The sequence below is a fragment of the Grampus griseus genome (genome assembly GCF_964374135.1).
Source record: "Grampus griseus genome assembly, chromosome: 11".
In the NCBI taxonomy this organism is placed as follows: Eukaryota; Metazoa; Chordata; class Mammalia; order Artiodactyla; family Delphinidae; genus Grampus; species Grampus griseus.
Genome location: NC_139005.1, coordinates 1517846 through 1544903, shown reverse-complemented (window position 1 = coordinate 1544903; position 27058 = coordinate 1517846). Strand labels below are relative to the sequence as shown.

At 56.4% G+C, this 27058-nt stretch overlaps 2 protein-coding genes across 2 annotated transcripts in view; one reads left to right on the top strand and one right to left on the bottom strand.

Annotated features, from left to right (window-relative positions):
• The window catches only part of ADIPOR2 (adiponectin receptor 2), a 52312-nt gene extending 42535 nt beyond the window's left edge, over positions 1-9777 (top strand). The window contains exons 5-8 of the mRNA XM_082665287.1: positions 987-1173; positions 1345-1532; positions 4439-4632; positions 7076-9777. Of these exons, the coding sequence (XP_082521413.1) occupies positions 987-1173; positions 1345-1532; positions 4439-4632; positions 7076-7204 (698 nt within the window). The 3' untranslated portion in view covers positions 7205-9777. The remainder of the gene's footprint in view (positions 1-986; positions 1174-1344; positions 1533-4438; positions 4633-7075) is intronic.
• Positions 9778-14678: 4901 nt separating this feature from the next.
• The window catches only part of CACNA2D4 (calcium voltage-gated channel auxiliary subunit alpha2delta 4), a gene marked incomplete at both ends in the record, with an annotated part of 97063 nt that continues 84683 nt past the window's right edge, over positions 14679-27058 (bottom strand). Inside the window, 12 exons of the mRNA XM_082665219.1 lie at positions 14679-14783; positions 15481-15571; positions 15829-15981; positions 17213-17330; positions 18171-18191; positions 18520-18575; positions 18842-18894; positions 19312-19387; positions 19794-19864; positions 23293-23355; positions 23546-23590; positions 23949-24010. Of these exons, the coding sequence (XP_082521345.1) occupies positions 14679-14783; positions 15481-15571; positions 15829-15981; positions 17213-17330; positions 18171-18191; positions 18520-18575; positions 18842-18894; positions 19312-19387; positions 19794-19864; positions 23293-23355; positions 23546-23590; positions 23949-24010 (914 nt within the window). The remainder of the gene's footprint in view (positions 14784-15480; positions 15572-15828; positions 15982-17212; positions 17331-18170; positions 18192-18519; positions 18576-18841; positions 18895-19311; positions 19388-19793; positions 19865-23292; positions 23356-23545; positions 23591-23948; positions 24011-27058) is intronic.

Here is a 27058-nt window from a genome sequence, read left to right as displayed (position 1 = left end):
GACAGGTTTGTTGCTGACTTCTGCTCGAGGGTGAATGCTTTATTAAATGGATCGAACAGAAGCACTTAGTCAATGTTTAACTTCTTAATTTCTGTGCCAGTCTTGTGTTAAGTGGCCTTTCCCTAGGCAATAAGAACATGGTATCTCACTGTGAAGAACAGTTTAGAAACTGGTTATGAAATGGCCCAAATGGGCATTTCACTGTCCTTAACTCCCCAATCTGTTGGGCCAACGGGTGAGGACCAGAGAAGCATGAGGTTCCTAGACAGCTATTGGTGGAGAAAAGCTGTATTTCCTAGCAGAGTTTGGAGGTATCAGCATTCACTGCAAAGGAAAATGCAGAACGGGCCTTCGAAACTTGGGCTACAGCATAAATGCCAAAAACTTTATAAATGAAATTTCACATGGGATCTAGAGGTAGAAGTGGGTTTTTCTACTTTTTTAGTTTAATCTTTTTTTTTTTAAAACATCTTTATTGGTGTATAATTGCTTTACAATGGTGTGTTAGTTTCCGCTTTATAACACAGTGAATCAGCTATACGTATACATATATCCCCATATCTCTTCCCTCTTGCATCTGCGTCCCACCCTCCCTATCCCACCCCTGTAGGTGGTCACAAAGCACCGAGCTGATCTCCCTGTGCTATGCGGCTGCTTCCCACTAGCTAGCTGTTTTACATTTGGTAGTATAAGTCCCTGCCACTCTCTTCTAGTTTTTTGAGAAGTAGCAGGCAATGTCTATTTTCTTTTTTGGATTAGTAGTAAGTTATTCTGTATACTGAGTTTGTGAAACTGAGGAGCATATGATACCAACAGTATTTGGAGTAGACCAACATTTTGGATAAGGTTCAGTTATTTGGAAAAATTAGGAAAGTTCTCATGGAACTTCCGATTTGGATGTCAGGATTGAAAACATAATCAGTATATAACACTTCAGTGTATCTTCAGAAGGATAATCCTTTCTCTCTTCCCGTACTCTTTCCTAGGTTGCGTATTCTTCCTGTGCCTGGGGATCTTCTATATGTTTCGTCCAAACATCTCCTTTGTGGCCCCCGTGCAAGAGAAGGTGGTCTTTGGATTATTCTTCTTGGGGGCCATTCTCTGCCTTTCTTTTTCGTGGCTCTTCCACACAGTCTACTGCCACTCAGAAGGGGTCTCCCGTGTCTTCTCTAAGTAAGTATCTGCAAAGTCCATATTTGATCAGTGATGTAGCGTCCATGGGCTAGGGGAGAACTTCCAGCGGAGGTGGCAGAACGCTTGCTACCACCCGCTGGGAACTTTGACGGGAACCTGTAGCAGGCAGTGCTTTTTGACATTGAGTGGATTTCCTTTGTTCTGTCCTAGGCTGGATTACTCTGGCATCGCTCTTCTGATTATGGGAAGCTTCGTGCCTTGGCTTTATTACTCTTTCTACTGTAACCCGCAGCCGTGCTTCATCTACTTGATTGTCATCTGTGTGCTGGGCATCGCAGCCATCATCGTCTCCCAGTGGGACCTGTTCGCTACCCCGCAGTACCGGGGGGTGAGAGCAGGTAAGAGCTCGCCGAGGGCCCACGCTGGACCCGCGTCTATTTGCCGGGCTTCGTTAAAGGGTCACCGTTGCCCAAGCATTACGTGAGGTACTTGTGGTGCAAAGATGGAGAAAGCACAGTTCCTGTTCTCGAGGGCCTCGTAATGTAGTAGGGGTGTCAGAGTGGAGGGGTGCTGAGCTATTGCAGTTGACGTATTTGGGGCAATACCGTGTACATGAGTTTAGGCCCATACACTGTCCTTATGGCTGTGGCTCCGTAACCTTTGTAAAATAGTGATTCCTCTTTCTCAGCTCAAGGTGTACTTTTTATAGTGATTAGTTCTTTTTTTTGTTGTCATTTTTGTTTTGTTATGTATTTTCATTTTAATTAAAAAAATTTTTTTTCCTATGTATTTTCATTTTAAAATGTGTAAAAAAAAAGTCTTCACTCCCAACTGATTGTGTTCTAAACCACATATCTTTTCTGATGTAGAGATAAAGAGGCTTTTTGTATTTAGGATAATGCCTGTTTAGTTGGAGATCAGTGGAAAGCCAAAAGCCCCTTCCTGTGTGAGTACTTCCTGTGTGAGGGCCTAGACTGGTGACTGACCCCTCGGAGCCAGGGCTGTGTCTTCAATTTTCTGCCCACCCAGTGTCAAACCCAGTACCTCCTGAGAATGAACAGGAAGTATTAGAAGGAATACTTTTCCTTTCAACCTTTTTGTTTTAAACCATTTTGTATCAAAGTCTAAGCCACAGTTTATCTGCAGTTACCTAGAAGGTTAGAAGTTAGAATTAACTTCGTGTTAATGAGCACTGTTGTAACTCTGTCCTCTTCCCTTTTGAGGATTTCTTTGAGCACGTGAGCAGTGGTCAGGGTTGGCTGCAAGTGTTACTGAACCAGACCTGGGTCTGCTTGCCGTGCCAGTCTGCTGACACCGGCTTGTGGTGGAGGACAGTGCAGCATTTATATTGTAAGGCGCCAGACGAGGAGTCTGGGGCAGCTAGTGCTCAGAAAACTTGAACTCCCTGATGGTTTGGGGGGAACAGTTTTTATAGGCAAAATTTGGGGGAGGTCTGCATGGTGTGTGACCTCCCTCTGGTTGATTGATGGGGGGGTAACCGGGTGGTGTTCCAGAAACCTCAGTCGTTGGCCTTCTGGTTGCAGCCAGTCTGGGGTCCCCGCGCTTGTGCTCAGCCTGAAGTCACCATCCTCCACCGGGTGGGCCCCAGTTCCTATAGAAGAGCTCTGAGACATGCATCAGATTGGGTCCCTTGAGGAGGAACCGGACCGTGTGCCCCTTTCCTGCACTGTTGTTCTTGACTGTTCCGCCTTTGCTTCTGCATTCCCTCACTCCTCTAATTAGTAACTGTTGGAATCTGCCCTTGGAACTCAGGAAAGGTCTAGGAGGCTGAAACCTTTTTCCTGCAAATAAGAAATGGGGGACACGGAAGGGCTTTTGTGCCTGGGAGGGCCCCACCAGGTCCTGCTGGGTTTCAGTCCCCCCCTTTCCTGTGATATGCCTCTATCTTGGGGGGAACAGGTATTGGACAAGAAGACAACGTTTTGAATAGAGAGGCTGATCGTGAACTCACAGAGAACTTGGTTTCCCCAGCGGTGCTCAGCTGTGGTGTTCAGCCTGGAGCACGAGAGATGGGAACGCTCCGGCTGAGTGGAGCTGCGTGGCCTGCGGTCTGTGCACATCAGAGGGACCACGTTCCTGAGCCTTTGGCTTTGGGAATGATGGGCACGACCACGAGCAGCCTCCGCTTAGCACGTGGAGGAGAAACGCAGTGAAGAGATAGGAGCACGATGCTTTCGGGGGGGTGGGGTAGGAAATAGTGAGTCAGCACTGCCCTTGCTCTGCCCTCGGGGATGCCCATGTCATCTACGAGTGTGCACTCGGCATTGGTGCACAGGTATTGGTGCACATCAGTGGGCGCTTGCTTGTAACATCCAAAGCAAGTAATAGGCACCTTGTTGTTGAGAAAGCTTATTACCAGATGGTGGTTTGTTTGGCAAAGGTCGTTCTTACCTGTGTGTCAGAACGTGGGAGCAGCTCCTGGCTGCTGAGGGACGTCCCTCTGGTGCTTTGTTGACCCACACCCTTCACAGTGGTTTTAGATCCGCGTTACCTTTAACCTTTTTTGGATCGTGACATTTTCTGTTACAACCCTAAACATGTCTTATTTTATATATATACATATATATATAATAATAATAAAACTTGCACAAAATGGCACTTAACCCTCCACTTGACACAGTCTGATTTTTTTTTACATTTTTTATTTTAGTCTAGTTCATTAAAAAAAAAAGGCTCATCCAGACTCAGTTTGTCTCATAACCCAGGTCATATCCAGAAGTTTGAAAAGCACTGCTGTAGAGGGTTTTGAGGGCAGTCGGCCGTGGTGGAGCCTTGCTGACACACTATCTGACCGGTGCTCTGGGGCCCTCTCCCTTCCTCATCCCCACCTCCGTCCTTTCCACCCTACTCTCCCCCCAGGAATGTCTGGTGCCTCAAAGGGAAGATGAAGTGTGTAAAACTGCTCTGTACTGTGTCTTTAAAGTATCTGTGTATCTGTGTCTTTAAAGAAGCAGCCTTTGGGGGTGCTTTGAGCAAACCCCTAGAGCTGTCTGTTTCTAAAACACTCAGCAGCAGTAATTCCAGACCCCTTGAATACTGCTGACTTGTTAAGCTAAGCCTTTCTCAGCAGGAGGCTCTTTGCATTTGTAAATAGATCTTCTTTTTAGAACTTAGATGTGCTGTCTTGCGTGTCAGAATCACAGAGTTTGAAGAACCTTCATTTTCCTTTTGACCAAAAAGCTGATGTTGTTGCATCCTGCTGTGAAGCATTCAGTTTACAGAATCACTGGTACCGTGCCAAAGTTCTCCTTCCTCGTTTTCACTGTGTTCTTACGATTCCCAGGAGTGTTCTTGGGCCTTGGCCTGAGTGGCGTCATTCCCACCTTGCATTATGTCATCTCGGAGGGCTTCCTGAAGGCCGCCACCATAGGGCAGATCGGCTGGTTGATGCTGATGGCCAGCCTGTATATCACGGGAGCAGCCCTGTACGCTGCCCGCATCCCCGAGCGCTTCTTTCCCGGCAAGTGTGACATCTGGGTGAGTATGGTCAGGGGTGGTCAGTGTCTATCCGTCCATCTGCTAGTGGGTTATTGGCAGACGGGGAAGTGGAATAATTGAGGAAGGTTCACACTCAGAATCCAGATATGTGTATCCTAGCCCTCAGTCTCCCTCATGATTTGTCTCTCTCTGGACAGTAAGTACAGTACTGACTAGTGTTTATTGGTAACTGACATGCGGTGGTGCCTGGCACAGAGCTGAGGGAGCACTTTACAGGGACGGCCTCGTCAGATACACTGGCCCCGTAAAGTGTAACAGCTGCTATCAGTGCCTTCACTCGACAGCTTGGGAAATGAGGGTTCGGGAGATTAGGTAACTCCTTATCCAGCACCTCTGCCTATTAGATGGCAGGAGTGGAATTTCAGTCTGTGCTCCTGTGCCCTATACTGTGTGGCATGGCAGGTCTTCTAGTCCCTCTTCGTCTGGTTTCCTCGTGTATGAGATGAGGGTGACAGACCAGGTTTTTACCAAGGTCCTTTTTGATACCAAAATTCAGTGATTTGTAATGAGGGACTGATACACGTGTTTGGCTGGAAGAGGAGGTAGGATAACTAGATGTGGTTAATGGTAAGAAAGGAGGAGAGAAGGGGCAGAAAATACAAGGGGCCAATAGACAGACACTCTTGTAACTGAAGGTGGCCTGAGGCATGTCAACAGTGCGGTGCTGCCTGAGGTGGGATCTGACCTTCCGGGATTCTGCTCCTCAGGCAGCTACTGATGATCACAAACTGAGCTGGTCCTCTGTCTCTTCAAAGCTTACTATTCATATAAAAGAAGATGCTAACTTAGGTCATCTTTGGAACTTCAAATGATCAAATTTATCTTTCTGAGATTGCCTCATCATGGTTTTGACACTGATATGGAGAAATTTTCACACCCCTCCCCGCCTTTTTGGAAAATGCATCCCCTTTGGTTTCCTGGGAAGTATTTCTTCGGAAGTGGCTTGTGGATCCGTCTAGTTGACACTTCTGAAATCAATGTCTTTCCCTTGATAATTAGTTTTGCCATTTTTCATGTTGAGACTATAATGAGAGAATAGTGTAAGTTTTGAAGTGATACTTGGTACACTGAGCAGTAACCCCCTTTGATATGAACTAGCATTCAACAGAACGAGTTAAATCAGAACCATCACATGCTTGTAGACCAGCCTCTGACTTGAGAAGGAAGTAGAAGGCCCTGCTTTCCTAGTCCTTTTAAAATAATAATAATAATAATAAATAAATACATTTATTTATTTATTTTTGGCTGCGTTGGGTCTTCGTTGCTGCACGCGGGCTTTCTCTAGTTGCGGCGAGCGGGGGCTACTCTTCATTGCAGTGCACGGGCTTCTCATTACAGTGGCTTCTCTTGTTGCAGAGCACGGGCTCTAGGTGCGTGGGCTCAGTAGTTGTGGCGCATGGGCTTAGTTCCTCCGCGGCATGTGGGATCTTCCCGGACCAGGGCTCAAACCCGTGTCCCCTGCATTGGCAGGTAGATTCTTAACCACTGCGCCACCAGTGAAGTTCCTTTCCTAGTCTTTTTTAAAAAATAAATTTATTTATTTTATTTATTTTTGGCTGTGTTGGGTCTTCGTTGCCGTGCGCAGGCTTTGTCTAGTTGCAGCGAGCGGGGAGGCTGCTCTGCGTTGCGGTGCGTGGGCTTCTCATTGCGGTGGCTTCCCTTGTTGTGGAGCACAGGCTCTAGGCGTGCGGACTTTAGTAGTTGCGGCACACGGGCTTCAGTAGTTGTGGCGCACGGGCTTCAGTAGTTGTGGCGCGTGGGCTTCAGTAGTTGTGGCGTGTGGGCTTCAGTAGTTGTGGCGTGTGGGCTTAGTTGCTCCGTGGCATGTGGGATCTTCCCGGACCAGGACTCAAACCCGTGTCCCCTGCATTGGCAGGTGGATTCTTAACCACTGCGCCAGCAGGGAAGTCCCCCTCTACTAGTCTTTTGATGTCGTATCTTCATGTAATTCTGGCGTCTTAGAGCTGAAGGAAACTCTAGCCAGCAGGTATTTTGACCCTCTACCCCATCCTGGAAGTCCCTTTGTTTCCTAGGAGAGCAGCATATAAATGATGTCCTAGTCCATGACAGCAGTGAGGGAAACACCCCTGTGTCTGACCATCGCCCGCTGCTCGGCATCATGGGGTCCTCAGGGCTTTGTGGCCTGTTGGCAGCACCTGCCCCGAGTCCGCCAAGTCCCCAGTGTCAGGCACGCATGTGTTCATGTCTCGAGCTTAGGGCTGCAGCTTGATTTCTGTGGGGACAGCTGGCCTTCAACTCAGCAGAATGTGATATGCCTGCTGCATGCTCCGAGGTCTGTGGATGCCTGGAATCTGAGCTGTGGCATCCACTCCCGCCCCCTGCTCAGCGTAAATGATCTTCAGGACCTTCTGCCAACGTTTAACAATGTGTCTCTCTCCCCCCACACCCCGCCCTGCTCCAGTTCCACTCCCATCAGCTCTTCCACATCTTCGTGGTGGCCGGCGCTTTCGTTCACTTCCACGGTGTCTCGAACCTCCAGGAGTTCCGCTTCATGATCGGCGGAGGCTGCAGTGAAGAAGATGCACTGTGATACCTGCCGGTGCCCGGGGACTGTGACCCTTAACCAGGGCCTGCGGTGCCTGCAGGCCCCCTCACTGGCCGGTGACGCCGGTACCGGAGGAGCCCCAAACCCTGGCAGCCTCGTGGGCTTTGTGATGCCCCAGGGCTCCAGGTGGTCTGCGACTGGGAAGAGAAAACAAAAATAAATCCCACCTCAGAGGTGGAGAAGAGGAGAGACGACCCAAACCCTGCCTTGTTCTTGGGTCTGCTGAGTGAGGGCACTGTGAGACCCAGGCAAGCTGGCTTCTGATCCGTGTCCTGCTTCTTCGTAGATGTTGGGACAGTTTAGCTGGAGGCTCATTCTTCTCCCTCCTCTCTCCTGAAAACAGTAACGCAAACCAGTTTCGGTGAACATTTATATCCTATAAGGGGGGGTGTGCTTTTGGGAGAACAAAGAAATTAATGTAAATAAGATTTCTAACTTACTGTTTAAATAAAAATTTATATAAATGTTTAAAACATAGGGGTAGGGGAGGGAGGGACGATTTTTGTATAGAATGAAACATGCAAGTACCACACACTGTTTCAATTTTGCACAAGCGACGGCAGGATGATCAGGTGACAGCCCCAGAATGTATAATGCCTTGTGCACCAGGGTGCCTTCTGAAGGCTGGCATACCTTGGGCCCTGGTGGGGCAGAGCCTATGGCCCAGCCCGGCAGTCGCATGGCCGCTCTCGCTCCTGAGAGCCCTCGGGAGCCCCGAGGTGGACGGGAGCAGCGTGCGTTTTCTCAGTGGAAACAGCGCGTGAAAGGCTAACGGGATGTGTTAGATCAAGGCTCTAGTGACTGTGTCATTAGAGAGAGCCGCCTACTTGGGAAGGTCACTTAGGCTGGCAGAGGGGCGGTGGGGGGGGGCACTGTTGGCACAGGGGCCCATCGCAGCCCTTCCTGGCGTCCTCTTCAACTTGGTGGCGACTCGGCTGGCTGCCAGGGGTGGGGCGGGGGTGAGAGTGTTCCGTGTCCTTGCTGTGGAGCTCTGGACCACCCTGTACGTTTTCCTCCATGAAACTACCCTTCCTCCCCCCGGGAATAAAAATCGACCTTTCCTGGCATCATAGTTCCTGGCATGGAGCCAGCCACAGAGGGATTCCAGGTGCCCCTGACACATTTACGTGGGTGAGAGAGCGTTTGCCTGTGGTGCTGTCCTGGTGACCCTGGGTGGCAGGTGCATCACCTCTCCACAAACAGGAAAGCCAGCGGCATGCCCCTAAAGCAGAGCCCACTGCCCCGCCAGTGCCTGAGTGGCCAGCACCCCAGGACCCCACTTTTCAGGGCTAGTGTGGTGGCAAGTCTTACAAGGAAATGCTATGTTATTGCCATGGGGTCTGGCCAGATCCTGGAAGCTGTTAAGTCTTTGAAGAGCTGCTCGAAGTGAAAAAGGCTGCTCATGTCCCAGAGGTGCCCTGTTAGGGTGTCAAAAGGCGGTAGGGGAGGGTCTGGCTCACGGAATCCTGACCTGGGCTCATGGGAGGGCCATCAGAATAACCCTTGAGTCCAGTTTCTTACTCTCAACCAGGATTTCAGGCGGTTAAACTACATCCTCGGGGTGGCGGGGACTAGCAGTGAACGTCGAGTCCCCGAGCGTGGGGGTCGGCAGCCTCCAGGGGGTGTTTGGGGGAATGGGAAGGGTCTCCTATTTATTCAGTATGGGGTTTTTCCTTGGTTATACTTTCTCGCCCCTTCCAATCTCCAGCAAAAGCTGGGAGCCAGGAAGAAAGAATCCATTGAAGAACTTACGAGAGTTTTGATTCTGAGTGAGGTCACTGCCCTGGGTGCCGGGTGGGCTCAGCGAAAGACTCAGTGGGTGAGCTGGTGCCGTGCCGGCAGAAGGATGAGCGGTGTCACTCCCATGGGGAAGCCCAGCCCAGCAGGACGGGCCCACCTGGGAGGAAGCACACTTCGCTTCATGAAGCAGCAGCACATATCAGAAGCCACACTTGCTCTTCGGTCACGCACCTCGGGGGACAGGGCGTGTGTCTGCGCAGCCCTGTGACGCCACCAACAGAAGCGGCAGTCCAGGGCCCGGTCGCCCCACACTGCAAAGGAGGAGCGGAATCTGGCTCAACATAGCACAAACCCTTAGGAAAATGAAGCTAACACCACTCAAGACGTCCTCCAGTAGCAGCCGCTGCTCGCTCTGGGGAGCGTGGCGGCGTGTACGCCCATCCACGGGTGTGTCTGCAGCTCCTACCCCGCCGTTCGCGCACGTCTCAGCTCGCTGAGAACTCTCACAGGTTGGTGCCTGGATGCCTTACTCTCAGCAGGCAGAGGCTCGCTTGCTCTGTGCAGATTTTAATTTTCTTTTTGGGTCCTAGGCTGGTTAGGACCGCTAACAGCTTCATCCTTTCACCATTAAATAGTGGCCTTTTCGGTATTTTCCCCCTTACCGTTTATAAGTCGCTGAAGCCACAAAGCACAATTTTGGGGATCGTAGAGGGTTGGGATTCCAGAAAGGCATTTATGTGATGGTTCCATTCACCATGGGATTTCCCTACTTGCTGTATTGCTCACCTTCTAATAAAAAGAACCAAATGGAATGTGAACTTTGTTGTTGTTGTTTTTACTGCCTCAACTTTCCTTTCCATAGCTTTTGGTACTTCTTACTTGAAGCCTGAACTTAGTCACTGAAGCTTAAATTTTTGGAAATGTCCCAGTCTGAGTGCTGAAGACGATTCTGAAAAAGCTCTCCGTGGACTAACTTTTCAACAAGTTAAGATCTTGTGGAATTATTGATAGAATTCTTTGGCCACTAGGGTAGTTTCTATACTGAATAGAGTATCTGAGGACATTTAGGGGGTGTGTGTACTCAGTTGGGCTACCAGTTGTTTGAAAGTTACATTGTATACTGTCACTTCCACATATAACGTTGAGGGTTTGCGCGAGTTGAAAATTCTCGCAATTTTAGATAGCCTTGTAATTTGTGTATTTTGCGTTTCCATTGAATTTTCTTAATGTGTTATGAGGCTGGCAGGATAGTAATGAGTTAATAAAGATGGTGCAGTTTAAAAAACAAAGTGCTTACGCCCAACTCAGATTTTCCCAGCCTTCATGCTTTCATCATAACTGGGGGTACCAGGTGTAGAATGGAGGGGAGAGCTAGCTCTAAGGGGCAGTTCTTAATTTATTGTTAAAGTTACAAAAGTACTCCCTAAGGAGTGCCTCATGCAGAGGGATCTGTTAAAGGCCTCAATGCCTCATCCCACTGAATGCAGCACCCACCGAACACGTCTGTGGTGTTTCACTCTTGTTCTATAGGTGAGGAGGCTACAAGGGGCAGGTCTGACGCCCATGCCAGCCTTCTTTACACGAAGAAGAACACTGGATTAAAGGGTCTCGTGTATATTGACCCGAAGGTTGGGCGTTTGTTAGCCCTTCCATGTAATTTGAGAAAAGAGAGGAGATCCCAACCCTTTTGCCTTAGGTAAATTTAGTATTTTCAGGGGGATTTCCAGTATTTGGATGAATTCTCACTTTAAGTGTAGAAATAACTTGAGGGTTTTTGCGTAGGTCACCCGGGAATGGGAACTGGTGGCGTCCTGTTCTTGGTGACAGTCCTCGAGGCCTACAGACACCCCCTGGTTTTCCCTAGTCCTTTGCTGAGCTGGAAGGCTTTCTCAGCCATGTCCGTGGCCTTGGAAAGGAAGTGGATAGGGATGTGTTTGAATCTGGGCCGACGGTTGCTAGGGCTCTGCGGCCTGGAGACGGCTCCAGGTGCCGTTGCTTCCGAATCACCCCAGGAATAATCCCTGGTCTCCAGAGGGGTCTGCTCAGCACGGAGCACTGACCCCAGTCCCTGTGTCCCGCTGGAGGGATTTTCCCACCTTCAGCTGCCTGCCTTGGGGCAAACAAGTCCAGTCCAGCTCTACCTTCCGCAGTGATGGCAGATGTCCAGCCACGCGGGAGGAAAGGCCTCTCACTGCTGCCCTGGCCTGGGGACAGTGCCCGGGCCTGCTGGGACCCGGACCTGCTTTCTCACCTGTGAGCCCAGCTCCCCGAGGTCAGTATCCCTCAGATGAGCCGCAGGGATTGGCTAGCGTCTTTGCCAACCTCTTGCTCTCATTCCTCCTCCGTGTTTGCTTCCTTGACTTCGAGAGGTGTCTGCTCCCTTGCCCTCCCAAACCGAAACTCCACGTGGCATTGTGAAGCGGTGGTTGGAGCCTTTTACCTGACAGCAGCACTTCCACTAAAATACACACATTACTAGGCAGGCTTAGGAGTTAGTATATCCCTGCCCTGAGGAAGGCACTGGCGGTACCTTGTGCTCTCGGTCTCCCACGAGGTGACGGTGTTTATAGGAATAGGGATTTCAGGCCTCTGTGCCCAGAATCTTGCCATCGACTAAATGGCTTTGGTTTTAACTTTGTTCCTCAGAAATCAAGGTGATGGCTCTTTAGCTTGAGCCAGGCTGCCCCCTGCTGTCCTTTGGGGGTGGTTAGAACCACGGTGTATCAAACGGTTTTTGCTTCCGTTGGTTCTGAAAGGGAGTTCAGGCCTTACAGTCCACTCCTGGCCATGCGGAGACGGGGCTGAAGCAGATGAGGCCAGGAGTTACCCCAGCACTTCCTAAGTTTGGTTTTCATTTATTTAATTTTTACATTAAATTATTTATTTTTTTAAGTTTATTTATTTTTGGCTGCATTGGGTCTTCACTGCTGCACACGGGCTTTCTTTAATTGTGGTGAGCGGGGGCTACTCTTCTCTGCCGTGTGCAGGCTTCTCATTGCAGTGGCTTCTCGTTTCAGAGCACAGGCTCTAGGCGCGTGGGCTTTGGTAGTTGTGGCTCACGGGCTCTAGAGCTCAGGCTCAGTAGTTGTGGCGCACGGGCTTATTTGCTCCGCGGCATGTGGGATCTTCTCAGACCAGGGCTTGAACCGATGTCCTGTGCATTGGCAGGCGGATGCTTAACCACTGTGCCACCAGGGAAGTCCCTCATTTTTGGCTGCATTGGGTCTTCGTTGCGGCGCGCAGGCTTTCTCTAGTTGTGGCGAGCCGGGGCTACTCTTCGTTGCGGTGCGTGGGCTTCTCATTGTGGCGTCTTCTTTTGTTGTGGAGCACGGGCTGTAGCTGCGCAGGCTTCAGTAGTTGTGGCACACGGGTTCAGTAATTGCAGCGTGAGGGCTCTAGGGCATGCCTAAGCTTGGTTTTTAAATTATGTGGCCGGGACTTCCCTGGTGGTTCAATGGATAAGACTCTGTGTTCCCAATGCAGGGGGCCTTGGTTCGATCCCTGGTCGGGGAACTAGATCCTGCATGCATGCTGCAACTAAGAGTTCGCATGCCACAGCTAAGAAGTCTGCATGCCACCACTAAAGATCCCGTGTGCTGCCACTAAGACCTGGCGCAGCCTAAATAAATAAATAAATAATAAAAATTTACCTGGCCAAGATAGTTGATAAATTTGCCTGAAAAGGCTCTCCCTGGTTGGGTGGGGAATGGGACGCTGTCCTGGAGAGAGGCTGGCGGTCAGGGTCTGGGCTTGTACTGTTGCTGCAGAAGGGTGCAGGGTAGCCAGGGGCCCCAGCAGGGAGGGGCTGTTGCCACGAGGTCTCTGTGACACCAAGTGGGGAGCTGGGCTGCAGCAGCCGAGGGGGCGGGAGACGGGCCCGCCGCTGCCTCCTCGCCCACCTGCGCCAGGTGGGCACCTGTGACCTCGCCTGTTGTTCTTGACCTCCAAATGGTCATTTCTCCAGGCTCTCCGCCACGAAACAGGATGCTCTGATAGATGAGAGTAGGTGACATGTAACTAGTGCTGACTGCAGGCCACACAGTTTCAGGCTCAGTGTATGAGCCTCACGTTCACGCCTCACAATACTCTTCCCATAACTTGGAGCCAGGTTTCAACTCCGAGCCTGGGTTTCCTGTTCTAGGAGCGAATAGGACCCACGGCAGCGGGTGGTTGTACGGGTTGGATGAGTTGGTGCCTGTTCCTTCCACGGTGCGTTCAGCTCTCCAAGCACTGTTCTGCCTCGCAAACTGGCTGCTGAGCGAGCCGGCCTTGGCCCTCACCTTCTCTGAGGCTCCAGTTCAGCTGTCACTGGGCCACTGGTGCCCACCTCACAGGTAGATACGGGGAACGTGACAGCAGTGAGAGTAACGTGTCCTCACGTGGAAGGCGCTTCACGAACGTCATCGTGTGTTTGAAGGAGTTGGCGAGGCTGTTTGCTGGTGGGAAGCTTGCACGTGCGAGTGTGGGGGGCTGGGAGGGGGTCCCCAGAGGCCCAGCGCACATGGTCCTTGCTCGTCATGGGGCTGGGCTGGACCTCCTCCTGGGAGGCCGGTTAAACTCAGAGATCGGAGGCCACCCCAGAGTTTCTGCACTGTTCCGCCTTTAGTGTTGCTCCCACAGTGGGGACTGTGGTCCCTGGGGAGCCGGCTCTACGGGGGAGGAGGCCCCGGCACCGAGACCCTGAGGGAGGGGTACCCAGATGTGTCTCCCTTCCCACTGGAGTCCGCTTTGCAAATTGCAGTGTTCCCCAAAGTTCCAACCCCAGGGACAGATTCAGGTAGTCTCTCTTGTAGATCAGTGGCCAGAAAAAGACCAGCCTGGGACCTGGACCTCCTGGGGGCCTGGAGCTCTCAGGAGCCCCCTGACCATGCCACTGTGAAGACCCCTCTTTTTCCTGGGACCCCTCTGCTTGGCTGCAGCCGTCCCTGCCACCTCCCCTGACTTCGCACCCTCTTCCGAGGCAGCAGCTGTATAGCTTATCCTACTGGCTTTTTCTTAGAAGGATGTAAACACTAGGGCTTTGGAAAGATGTTTTTAATAGCAACAGTTTGTGGACATCATGCGTGGCCATGTTCATGTAAAGGACCCTGCCTTTTCTCTGTCTCTGTCTCCTGTCTCTCTGTCTCTCACGCACACGCACACACACGCGCGCGCGCGCGTGCACACACACACACACACACATCTTTTGAGCTGCAGCTGGGAGGCTGAGCTGATCCCCCATCAGGCATCTCACCCTAGGGCAGATGTGTTTCCCGTGGGGCCCGTTCCTGCCCCCCTCCCCTTTCTGCTGTTGGCCTCATTCCTCTCCTCTTTCTCAGTACATTTAAGTCCTTGGATTCTACTGAAGACCAACCAGATTCATAGGAAGAGCTGCCCCTTTCTTTGGCTGGGTCTGGACTTCTGGGGAATAGACGGAACAAAACTCTTTTGTCTTGGTCCAAATTGAGTTCACGCTGGACTCCAAAGAGAAGGTAGGAGGGCAGGGAGGCTGCCCATTGAGACGCGGGGTGGACGGTACCAGGCACCCGGAAGGTCTCTGGGAGGGATTTCTGGTTCCGTCCAGCAATCTCGGGGGCAGGGGACCATCAGCCCAAGACTGGATGAGCATGGACCTGGGTGAGAACCTAAGTGTAGAGTGCTGGACCCCACTTCAGCTGCTGACTCTTTACAATGTCTCTGGAAGGGTCACCTTGTCAAAACCGGCCGGCCGGAGCAGGTGTCACCGCAGCAGCTGGGGCAGCAGTACCCAGGCACCCAGAGGCAGCAGGAACAGGGGGAGTGAGGCTGAGGTGTCCGAGGTGCCGCCACAGTCCTGGGCATTCTCCTGTGAACCCAGAGCATTCACGATGGGGTGACCGCACCAGGCAGAGGTGGCCGGGGGTCTGGAGAGGGATCGCTGGGGCCAACTAATAGGGGCCAAGGGGCTGGGGAGAGAGGGAAGTTCCAGCAGGCGGAGGGAATACTGCCCCCTTTCTTAGACCCCTGCCTTCTAGGGGAGGGCAGAGGCTGCTCACTCAGCCCCAGAGCTGGACTCGAGCCTTCTCGCTGGCCCCAGCCTTGGAGGGGCTGTGGGCTCATCCTCTTAGAAGGGCTTCAGAGAAGCCCTGGACTCTGGGAGCACCTTGGGTGTGGAGGCAGCCATGTCCAGCAGGGACGGCCCCATGTACAAGGAGCCCAGCTACGTGGTGGGTGCACAGGGCCCGTCACCAGCGGTATTACGTGCCTAACGGTTTCCTCCTACTTGCTTGGACCACGCGGAGCTGAGTGCAGTGAGGGCCGTACGGAGAGGCTGTGTCATGACGCACTGAGGGCCCCGACCCTGGGAGGTGCGGCTCTCCTTGTAAAACACCCCGGGTCCCTCCCGCTGACTTAGTATCAGAATGACACGGGGCCCAGCGTGAATGCACACGTGTGGGTGCCCTCACAGCTGCATCCACGTGTCCAGACGCGCTCACATCTGAAGGGCACAAGCTCAGGGCTGAGGGTTTGGGGGTGGAGCCCCCCCCCCCCCCCGCCCCTACCTCTGGATGGAAGGCGTGGCAGGCATCCGGTCGCCGGCGGAGCTTCCGGGAGCGCATCTTGTCACACTTGACCGTGGCGTTATGTGCAGAGCTCCCTGTTAAGGTGAACACACCTGCCGACGGAGCTGGTACTGGAGACTCTGGGGGCCGAGCTCTGGAAGAACTGACCTCTGGTGGGACCAGCTGCCTTGGAAGTGGCTTCCGGGGTCAGAAGCAGCACCGGGGCCCCGGGGAGGGGGGAGGACAGGTAGCGATGCTCTTGGGGGAGGGGTGGTGTTGGTGGCAAAAGGGAGGCTGGCCTCTGCCTCTCAAAATCTGAGCCCCTCAGTGTCATGTCCTACCCGCCACCCCTCCCTCGCCCGTACATGCTGGAGGGTCGGGAGGATATATTTGACCTCCGTAGGCTCCTGCAGGACTGGCGGGAAGACGCTGCAGTCACAGGCGGGGTCCGTCACCAGGAGGAGAAGGTTGCTGGAGGGAATCTGTTGCATCACGAACGTCCTGCGGCAGAGAGGTGGCTTGTGGAGGTCCCTGCGGCAGCTGGGCCCTGGGCTTGTAGGGGAGGCTCTTTTGGAGGCGGGTGTGAGGAGGGGCCGGGTCAGCCCGGGGGGGCGGGGGGCAGCCCGGGAACCGTCCCAGCAACCGATGGGCTGCATGGCTTATTTTCCCCACGAGCCTTTGCAGCTGCTCTGCTCCTTTCCTAGCAGATTGGAAGTGAGGAAGCCCAAACATCTGCGGGGGAGGGGACAGGAGCTGCTGTTGACACACATGGGGACAGCAAGTCAGGACTGTCCCAAGCAAACAGGGCTGCGCGGCCGCCCCTGCTCCGGGCGGGGATGCAGTGCTCGCGCCGGGCCGTGAGGTGGTCCCACAGTCCCACACGCCGCCTGGAGGGCAGGGAGCGCAGGTGCAAGCCAGTCGTGGTCCCTCGCTCGGCCAGTGCGTTGGCGACAGCCACCGCTCGGCCTCTGCTATGGGGTGGAGGACTTCCTACATGCACGTGCACACACTCACACGTGGACACGCACATGCATACATACACATGTGCACACAGGCACACGTATATATTTAACCTTCACCGCGCCGTATGAGGTTGGTATTATCCGTGTTTTGCAGGTGGGAAAACTGAAGCCAGAAGCGGGTTAAGTAACGCGCCCGAGGCCACACAGCCCCTCTTAAATCAAGGTCGTCTGCTCTGAGGACTTGGCTTTACCCACACTGCTCGTGTGTCCGCACTGCCAGCCTCTGAGATAAGTGTACAAATAACAATATTCCCGAGAAACTGGCTGCGGTGATGGTAGAATCCCTCCCTCCAGCACAGCCTAGGGGAGACCATAGCCTCGGGGTCAGGACAGAACCTCCTGGGGGTGGGCCGGCCCAGGGTCCAGGTGAGAGTCAGCGGGCCAGCACTTTCAGCCAGGCCTCCCTTCCTCCCTGGGTCAGGGCCTGGCGGAGCTGGGGGACCAGCGACCTCCCCTCGGGAGTGGGACCCAGGGATGGAAGTGCCAGGTGCCCCAGCCACTCCCAGGAGCATCCCGGGGCCTCTCAGTCCTCTGTGTGGACGGACGTCTAAGGGAGAGCTGGCGCCCCTTCCTCGAGCCTGCCCTGGCCTCGGGCCGCCTCTCCGTCCCAGGCCAGCCCCGCACTTGGTGCCCTGGGCGCGCAGCCTGTGGTCTCTGCTCTGAGCCTCGCCCGCGGGTATCCCTCCCCCGTCCCGCTCAGCCCCTCTCACTTCTGGCAGCCCCCGCACTCCACGATGCCGTTGGCCCCCCGGATGGCCGTCTCGTGCACGAACGCGGGGTAGGTGGTGTCGCAGGGCTGCAGCACGTCCTGCTTCTTGTGCTTGTGGGCTGCGGGGACACGGAGAGGGCGTGGATTCAGGGGCGCCTCGGCCACAGCTGCAGGGATGGGCTTTGACGCCCCGGGCAGTGCGGTCACCGCGCCAGGAGTGAGACACCCGTCCACTGGCAGGTGGCTCCCGGCCAGGACTTGGGGCCGGGGGAGGGGAGTGGCTGCGTGTGGGTGACGCGCTTGGGGACCCTTGGGGATACCCGTCTCTCTCCTCACCATCAGCAGTGACGTCCAGGGGCTGAGAGGAGGGCAGGGGCTGGGGGGGGCCCTGGGAGACGGCAGCCCTTCGTCCTCTCCCCCCTCCCTCCGTGCAGGGGGGAAGCTCCTGGACAAGCCCTGGGTCTGCCCCTGCCCCCTGCCCCCGTGGCTACTTGGAGGGCCAGGCGGGGGCCCCGCGCCCAGCTTCCTGGGCTCCTCAGTGGGGCCTGTGTGGTCCCTCGAGTCGGCCCAGAAAGGACTCAGCTAACCCAGGGCAAAGGCCTGGCAGCCGCCCCGGAGGGCCCACGCCCACCCCTGGGGGAGCCCACGTCCACCCCTGGGGGAGCCCACGTCCACCCCTGGGGGAGCAGACTCCGCTCGCCCGCGAGGGGCCACGGCCTCGGGACCACGCAGATTTCCTCCTGGCGCTGTAAGCGCTCTCAGACCAGGAGAGGGCTGGGGTGCTGCATTTCCCTGGGGCAGGGCTGCGCTTGCGTGGGATGAGCTCTGGGCTACACCCACACCCCGAAGGAGCAGGGCTGTAAGTTGGGAGGGGCCTTTGGAGTCAGGGGGTCCAGATGGAGGGAGCTTCCCGGGACAGCGCCCAGCCCAGCACCCAGCTCCTTGGCCGCCCTACTTACAGTGATGGAAGACGGCCTTGGCTGCCCAGGACCCGTGCACGGCATGGGGTGGTGATGATATCAAACAGGTGGTGATGTCACATGTGGGCGTGATGTCACACGGGATGAATGACATCACATGGGATGGATGATGTCACACGAGGTGGATGATGTTACACGGGGTGAATGACGTCACGTGGGATGGATGATGTCACATGGATTGGTGGTACCCGGGATGGTGTGACGTCACACAGGGGTGAGGGAAGGTGATGAGAGAAGCCGACAGGACAGATGTGAGCGGTGGACTCCGGAGCCCCCGCCCCTCCCCCTGAGGTGACGGTTTCCAGGTGGAGGCTGGAACAACACTCACCCTCGGCCCCGCTGTCCCCACGCCAGGAGCCCCAGGCGCTCCACTCCAGCAGGAGCCTGTCAGGCACAAGTGAATCTTGGAGACCTGCTTGCCCTCTCCAGTGGGGCCCCAAGCTGTCTGCCTCTCGCCCCCAGGACACCCTTGTCCCTGCTGAGGGCTCCTGGTGGCAGCGGCATGTAGGAGGGGCGTCCCATACAGGCCTGGCCGGTTCCACCTGGGGACCTCACCCTCCTCCTTTGGGGTCGTGGGGACCTCGGCAGCTCCCCTCAAAGGGCTCCCTCATAAACCACCCCTGCACAAAGCCCCCCCGCCCCTCACTCACAGCAAGAGCTCGTTCACCAGCCACCTGGTAGCAGTCAGGAGGGCAGCGATGGGCTGGGAGGAGAGGGAACACACCGTGAGCCCCAGGGCCCCCTCGCTCTGCACCATCAGAGACCACACCCCGGGGTCTCCCCCGCCCCTTCCCGGCAGCGGGAGCAGCGGGAAGCTGCGGTTTCTGGGGAATTCCTACTGTAGGGCGGACGATGCCTGTCATCACACTGGGTGGCATCTCTGGGGTCCCTGATGATGTGTGGATGGCACTGGGGGTGAAGGTGGGGAACCAGTCAAGAAAGGGGCTGCAGCCTGTTCCTCTGCCAGAGCAATTGCCCTGAGGCCGCCCAGATAAGACCCTGGTGCGGGGGAGCGGGCTGCATGCGGGGAGCGCTGGGAGAGGACTGAGTGGCCCTGGGGCCCTGGAGAGAAAGGGACAGGCTGGCGTCCGGCGGGGGCGGGGTCTGGGGTGGCACTCACGCTGACCAGGGGCTGGGAGGCGCTGTGGTGGTGGGTCTGAGGTTTGCACATGGCCTGGTAGTCGTACATGGTCACTCTGAAACCAGAAGCAGGGCATGGCAGTCCGGACCCCATCCCCCCCCCGCCCCCGCCCTGGGGGAGTTTGCAGCCAGGTTTTTGGACACCTGGATCCAGGAGGGTGCGTGATCAGCAGGTCAGAAAACGACATTTCTGTTCTTGTCTTTGTGCTTCAAAGACAACGAACGGCAAATCTGGTTTTCCTGCTAAGGGTCACATGACCTCAGCCCCTCTCCCCCCTCCCCGTCCTCCCCCCTCCCCCGCCCCCATCAAGTTCCAGGCTTCAGAAAGGCTGCTTCTGGAGCCCTGTGGGGCTCACTGTGGGTTCTGAGGTCGGGCTCTGAAGTCTGTCTGGTCCATTTAGCATCCGACCCCCCCTCCTCAGTGTGTATTCCGGGGGGGTGTGTGACGCCTGCCCTACTTACCGGCTGAACACCCCCATGCTGAGCAGCTGGGTCATGAGGGCGCCGTCCACCTCCCCCAGGAATCGTCCCATCTGTGAGGGCGAGGAGGGGGGAAAGCAGGATGAGGACATTGCTCTGAGTGCCAGACTTTACCTGTGTTTGGGTTTCCTCTCCAGACGCCCTTGAATCGTGGCCCATCTGACTCCACTCCACCGGCCCTCTCCTGGGACAGCTCCAGCCACGCCTCTCAGTGCTTTTAATTCTAAGTTGGTGTGAAATCAATCTAGGCGTTGCAATCAGATTTGTTTTTAAAAGGTGCAGAATTCTTTGAACACTTCTGGGTGAATCGCGTGCAGGAAGGTGAAACTTGATTTGTCGTGTGTGTTTTATGCACGTGCATGTGTGTGTGTCTGTGCTGCCAGACAGCGAGATCCTGGCGGGCGGATCCCCAGAGGCCATGGTGATTGTTTGCGCATTTGCTGATGGGCAGAGTGAGGGAAGCGACCAGGGCGAGGCTGAGTGATCTGAGCCTCCTGATCCGGGTGGAACCGAGGCTCCTGGGGAGGCTGGCTCCCTCCCCACGAGCCTGTCCCCCGAGTCTGTCCTGACTCCAGGCTTATTCACCGATATCCCCGCTGTCCAGACCCCTGATTCTGGAAGGGGAGTTTCCTGAGAGTAAGACAAGCTCCTGGACACTGGAGAAAGGTGCCCCCCGTTCAACGTGACCTCCAGGACAGGCTGCCCTGGCAGAGAGCACCCGCCTCTTCTCCGGGAGGGCAGCCCCCACTGGCACCATGGAAGCAACAGGCCTCCCTCCCTGGGCCCCGGGACGGACCTGGCAGAACAGGGAGTGTCACCTGGGCCTTCCGGCACGTGAGCCCAGGTGGCAAGGTGCGTCCAGACCACTGGCAGAGGCCCGGGCAGTGGTCCTTGGACCTCATTACATTCGGGGGGCTGGGGGGAGCTTGCAGTGCAGGTGGTCGCCCACTCCCAGTTTCTGGTTCACTCGGTCTGGGGCGGGGCCTGAGAACTTGCATTTCTATCAATTCCCCAGAGGCTACTGGTCCCCCTACCGCACTCTGAGGCCCAGGGAGGAAAGGGGGAGGGGCAAACGAAGGGGGAGGGGCCAGGTCACGGGCCCTTGAGGCTCTTGGGTGTGTCTGGGGAGGGGGTAGGGGTCTGTGGTGGGAGAGCCTGGACAGGTCACAGTCGCCCAGCCTCCTGGGCCTCAGGGCTCTGTACCCTTCCCCTGCGTGTAGGCTGGACCCAGCGACCTGCTTCTAGTGAACAGAACACGGTCCAAGTGGCACTGTCCCTTCTGAGAGCCGGTCCCAGGGCACCGCGGCCTCATGCCGCTGACATTCACTGGCTCTCCGCAGCCCAGGAGGCCCCCGGGGCAGCGGGATCTGGCCCTTCGCAGGTCAGGCCCCGCTGATGCCTCATGGAGACCCCGAGCCTGGCCCGCCCGCCGAGCACACCGGCTCCTCACCACAGAGGCTGGGAGATCGTGGGTCTTGGGGTGTAAGCCCTCCAGCTGGGGGTGACTTGTTACAGAGCAACAGGTAAGTGCGGCAGGGCTGTGGAGTGAAGGAGTTTAAAAAAAGCAGAAATGGCTGGATGGCTGGACAGTCAGCGCCCGGCTTCCAGCTCCGTGCTCCGCGGACCTTCAGGCCAGGCCTCACTCTAGTCTCCAGTGTCCACCGAGCACAGGCGTCGTGACTCCTGACACAGGGCTGCCCGCACACGCCGTTACCCCCTCCAGCCGTCTCAGAGCCTCACAGCCCAGTCTGGGGTCAGAGCCGTCCAGGGGGAGGAGACCGCCACCCGCAGAGCCCCCAGAGCCCCCGGCACCAGCCCCGGAGACTGACGCAGGCCAGGCCTTCTGGGTCCTAATGACCTGGGGCAGGGGCTCGGCGGGAGGATGACCCCTGGCAGACCGGATGCCACACCCGTCAGCCCAGCGAGGACGCCAGCCCCGCCCTACAAATTCTCGGTCCCATCAAAGCCACTGCTCCCGCAGCCTGCTCCCCCTCCCGGGAGGGCTCTTCTAGAACCTCCCCCCCCGTTGCGGCTCTACGTGTATCTCTAGGTTCAAAGTTTGCCTCTTCTGCAGCCCTGAGCTTTTGGGTTAATAACCTAAACTGGCAGAGCCTCAGTTTGTCCCTCGGGTATAAAATGAGCCTAATAATGTCACCAGAGATGATGGAGGGACGTCCCACCCCTGATGGGGCCTGGTTGGGGGGGAGGGGGCTGTGTGGAAGCCCCTGGAAGGTCCCAACCCTGTGACGAAAATTAGATTTCACTTACGTCCTCTGTTTTACAAAGGATGTGAGGTGCCTTTTAAAACTACACACGGGGTGATAAGATAATGTAATGGCTGAGAACATAAGGGTAAATACGCTGAGTAGACACGCACTTAGAGAAATATAAGTCCGAGTAACTCTGCTGTCATAGATCGGCTCGCTCCCCACGGCTCTGCGGCACCTGGGCACCCAGACCTGAGAAATCACGCAGCCCAGGCCCTCATTCCAAGAGGGGGAGATGGGCCCAGGCCACCCAACCACACGTCTGATTAGTGGCAAAGCTCCCGCTGGACCACACCCCGTGTCCCTTAGGCTGGAGGCCCCTTGATGCTCCTGGCTCATTTCAAGGCATTGCTTTAGGTGAATGTGTTCAGCATTGGTTCAGGTGTAATTTCTGGCTAAATAAATAACTTGGGGCTCAGCAAATACAAGGTTGTGGCTGTACCTTCTCCTCGGCCGGTCTGGGCACGTGGGGTTCCTGGGTGCGCAGCCGTGCCGTGTGATGGGGAGTGCCACCGTTCACTCCCTTCGCAGCAAAGCCAGGTTGGAGGGTTAGGACAGAATTTCCCACAAGGGAGGTCCAGACGGGAAGCGGGAAGGCCTGGACCCAGCCCCAAGGAGATAGAAGGGTGGGCGCTGTGGCCTGTGTGTCCCCCAGATTCACATGCTGAAACGCCCCCCAGGGCAGAGCCCTCACAGTGGGGTTGGTGCCCTTAGAAAAGAGACCCCAGAGGCCTCCCTGTCCCTCGCGCCAGGAGGGGGCACAGTGAGAGCCCTGCAACCTGGACGGGGCCTACCCCGGCCCCTGGCACCCTGGTCTCGCATCTCCCGCCCCCAGAACTGTGGTTTGTAAGCTGCCCAGTCTGTGGGTTTTGTTACAGCCGCCTGAACGGACTGATGGGAGAGGGGAGAGGCGGAGGGGGTAGAGGGTGGGCAGTAGGAGCGGGTGTAGGACTCTGGGGGAGGCCCCCAGGGCAAGGCTGCAGACAGAAAAGCTGGGGCCTCATCATGTGGACAGCTCCCTGCCAGCAATCGTGGGAGAAGACCCGAGACGTAAGGTTTCCTCTGGGCGTGTGAGTTGAGAAGTCTGGATCTGGGGGTCTTGCGGTGCTGGCTGTGGTTCTAGGAAGAGACTCCGTTTTCATCAGACCTTTTCCTCTAGTTGGCCCTGGGCTTTCTCTGACCATCGAGGCCGCTGGGCCTCCCGAGTGCCTTACCTCCTGGGGCCTCTCCGAGATCAGGATGAATCCGTTGTTGTCTATGACGAAGCAGTCCAGGCCCTGGGAAGAGACCCAGAAGGAGGTCAAGGCCAGGCCCTGCCGCTGAGCCCCGGCCCCTGCCTGCCCGACCGTGTAGGGAGGCCCTCTGTGTGGAGCCCGGGCTGCAGGGAAGGAGGGGCTGGCCCATCGGGAGGACGCGGGCTGGGGGCTGCTTCCCTCTCCCACCGTATTCCCCCCGTGGGGAGCTCACACTGTCCTGGCAGCTCTCCGGGCACGGACCCTCCGCAGCGCCGCACTGGAGGGAAGAGGGGAACCATGAGCTGTGCACCTGTGTGTGTGGTGTGTGCGTGTGTGTGATGCATCTGTGTGGGGATGGAGTCCACGGCACACCTGTGATGTGTGTGCAGGGGTGTGCCCCATACCCGTTTGGTGAATGCGGTGTGTACTCAAGGGGTATGTGCACGGTGTGACGTGTGTGTGTGCTTGTGCGGTGCGCCCATGGCGCGTGCCTTGCGTGTACGCGCAGGGAGTGTGTGCAGGGGGTCCGGGCGCTGAGATGCAGGCAGGGCCTTGCTCGTGGCAGCAGCCAGGTGCACAGGTCGGGGGTCCTCACCCTGAGCGTCCAGCCCCCCCCCCCGACCCCTGGCACCCACCTGCCGGGTGGCCGCCCAGAACGTACGCCGCAGGAACTCCATCCTCATCTGCACGCCCACGGCTGCCAGGAGCGGGCCAGGCCAGGCCATGGGGGTGTTTGGGGACGGGGTGGGGGGGTGGAGAGAGAAGACGTCAGATCTGAGTCAGAGGGAGAAGGCCCATGAGCGGGGGAGGGGGGCCACTAGCAGCCTGCAGACTAGCTTCCTGGTGGGGGCAGCGGCGGCTCCGGACCTGCATCCCTGGAGCTCGAGGCAGGCGCCCTGGGAAGGCCGCTCTCCCCTTTCCCACAGAGAGCGAGGCTGGATTTCAGGGCCTCCGTGGGTAGTTACAGCCCCTCCCCCCCGCTCCGCTCCGGCCCCCCAGCCCGATCTGTAAGAGGGCTCCTTCCTCGCAAGTTGGGCCCGTGTCGCCCAGGCCTGCAGGAGGCTCCCAGCCCCAGAAAACCAGGCTTTGATGCCGCTGCTCACAAGGGCCGCCACGCCGCTCTGGTCCCCAAACGCTTGGAGAACGCAAGCCAGTGCCCAGATGCCAAGAGGAATCTGGGGCCAGAGAATAGAAAGAAAGGCGGGTTATAGTGAAAGGAAAAGAATAAAGAAATGAGGCCGGCCTCCTACCGTCAGAGACAAGAATATAGAAAGTGTGCTGAGTGCCAGGCCCGCTGTGTCCTGAGGTCGTGTCCACACAGCAGGCCGGCTCTGCTATCGCTGGAGCTTCACGGCCAGGGAAGCCTCGCCCAAGCCGCCTGCCCTGAACACAGGAGCAGGACCCACGCACCGCTGTCTGTAAGGCACCTCGCCTCTCTCCTCTGGCCTGGCTTGAGCCCCCATTGGGGGGGGCGGGCTGACAGGCCTGGGCAAGCTCCCCGCTCAGGGCCCGTGATGCGGGGATGGGTCGGGGTTCCAGCCACGAGGCCGCGTTCCCGAGACGTTCTGCAGTCACCCCAGTGACGGCTCATTGGCGAGACTTTGCATCGTATTCGGGGGCTTCTTTGTTGCTGCAAGGTCCGGGGGGCCGGAAGGGGACTGGTAGGCCCACATCTCGGTTCACGACAAAGAGGACAGACCCAGGTGCAGCACCTGAGCAGCAGGTGAGGCGTGCTCCCCTCCCCCCATTTCTCTCTAAGGCTTGGGGAGGCCCCTCGGCCCCTCCCCTGATTCTTCCTGTTAGGACCACCCTTGATGTTCACTTTAGACAGATTTCTCTCACCTGTGGAAAAAGGCTGCATGAAAGAGAGGAACCTCCTAACAGTTGTCAGAGGGGAGTCACACGGAAGCTTAGGATGTTCCAACCTTTGGGATTTAGGGACGCTTATTTACCGTGACCTTGGCCTCTGGGTCAAAGCTCTCAGACTCTCTCGAGCGAGACTCGGCCTCTCGATGTCTCGCCGCCAAGTCTCCCGGAGTCCCGGCATCTCTGAGCTGGGAGAAATTCTGTGATTCCTCCACAGGGAGTCTTGAGAGAGCGGGGTCGGTGCCCGTCTAATGAAGCAGTATTTTGAGGCTTGTGGGTAGAGATGGGAGGAGTGAGACCTCAAGCCTGTTCTCCGGAGCCAGGCTCCGTCTCAGTGGAACCACGGGCTCCTCCAAGGCAAGCCGCGCTCCTAGGATTTAGGACTTGCAACTGCCTGCTGCCGGCCCCCTTGGGTCACCAGTAGGCACCTCAAACTTCACAACTTCAAAACCTAACTGGCTTTTCCTCCCCAAACCTCCCCACGTGGGGACACACCTTCTACCGAATTGTTACCATTTTCCCGTGTCCCACCCAAGTGCTGCCGCCCTTGTCCAGAACCTCAAGCATCTGCCCACTCTCTCCACCCCTACTGCTACCCCCAGAGCCACTTGGATTAACGCCACAGAGCCCTGAGCGGGTCGCTCCCCACAGAACCGCGAGAGGGACCTTCCTGAAGATCAAATCACGTCTCTCTCTTGCTAAAAACCTTCCAAGGCCTTCCCGCTGCCCTTAGAACAAAGGTGAAATTCCTTTGTAATTTGGTGTCCAAGGCCCCACCGCCGACCTCTGACTTCAGCCCAAATCCTTCCCCCTCAAACAGGCCAAGCCTCTTCCCACCCCGGGGCATTTGCACCAGCTGCTTTCTCCCTCTGGGAATGCTCTTCCCTAGAACTTCAGGACGAGGCTCCTTCTCACGGTCGGATCTCAGCCCAAACAGCGTCTCCTGGGGCGGCGTCCTGACTTCCCAGATACCGCAGTCCTCCCGGCCGCCGGTGCTCACCCTCTGTCTCATCACTCTTTTTGTTTTCTAAGATGCATGACTTATTTACTTTATTCTCATTTATAGTCTGTCTTGCCCCGTTAGCATGGGGGCTAACAGCAGGCGGGAGGGTGGGGGGTTGAGTTCCGATACCTGCACCTAGGAGAGCACCTAGGAGAGCACCTAGGAGAGCACCTAGCACTCATCGGGGCTCAATAAATATTTTTCGAGCTAAATAAGTAAGTGCTTGTGAATTCCACTGAGTCAGCCACTTGGCTGGGAAGCCAGTTCTGCAAGCCTTCCCCTTACCTCCGGTGTGGGCACCTTGCTGAACTCCTTCATCCACGTGGAGCCCCGCCCTTCTGTAGATGCGGGACGGAATGCTAGCGATCTAGCCGGGCTCTGGTGCCCTCGAGGACCCAGGAGGGAACCCGCAAAGAGACGGGGAATTCAGGCGAGACACAAGAACCTCCTCCAGGGAGAACTGTTAGCCGCGCTCTGCCACGCCTGACGGCTTTACCTCGGGACTCGAATTGTTTCACATCCTTCTGTTCGACGCCTGCCTCACAACCCAAACTGTGCTTTTCCACCCCAGACACCACGAGAGCCCAGCCTTCTCCTGAGAGACTCCAGGGCGGCCCTCGGCCCCCGTTCCCTCGCTCCAGTGGACCCCGGGCTGGCCACCCTGCCCCCAGCACCTCCTGGAAGCCTGCTGTGTGCAGCAGAGAATAGCCCTTGGTGCTGGACTTTGCAGGCAGGGCAGAGCGCATGGTGAAGAGAGAGCCAGGCCCGGCCGAGGGCAGGCAAGGCCTCCATCCTTCCAGGCTGCTTCCCCCTCGGGGCCTGTGCTTGGCGGGTCCTTGTGTTAGAGCCCGACCTCGGTCCCCAGGGGGACCTACC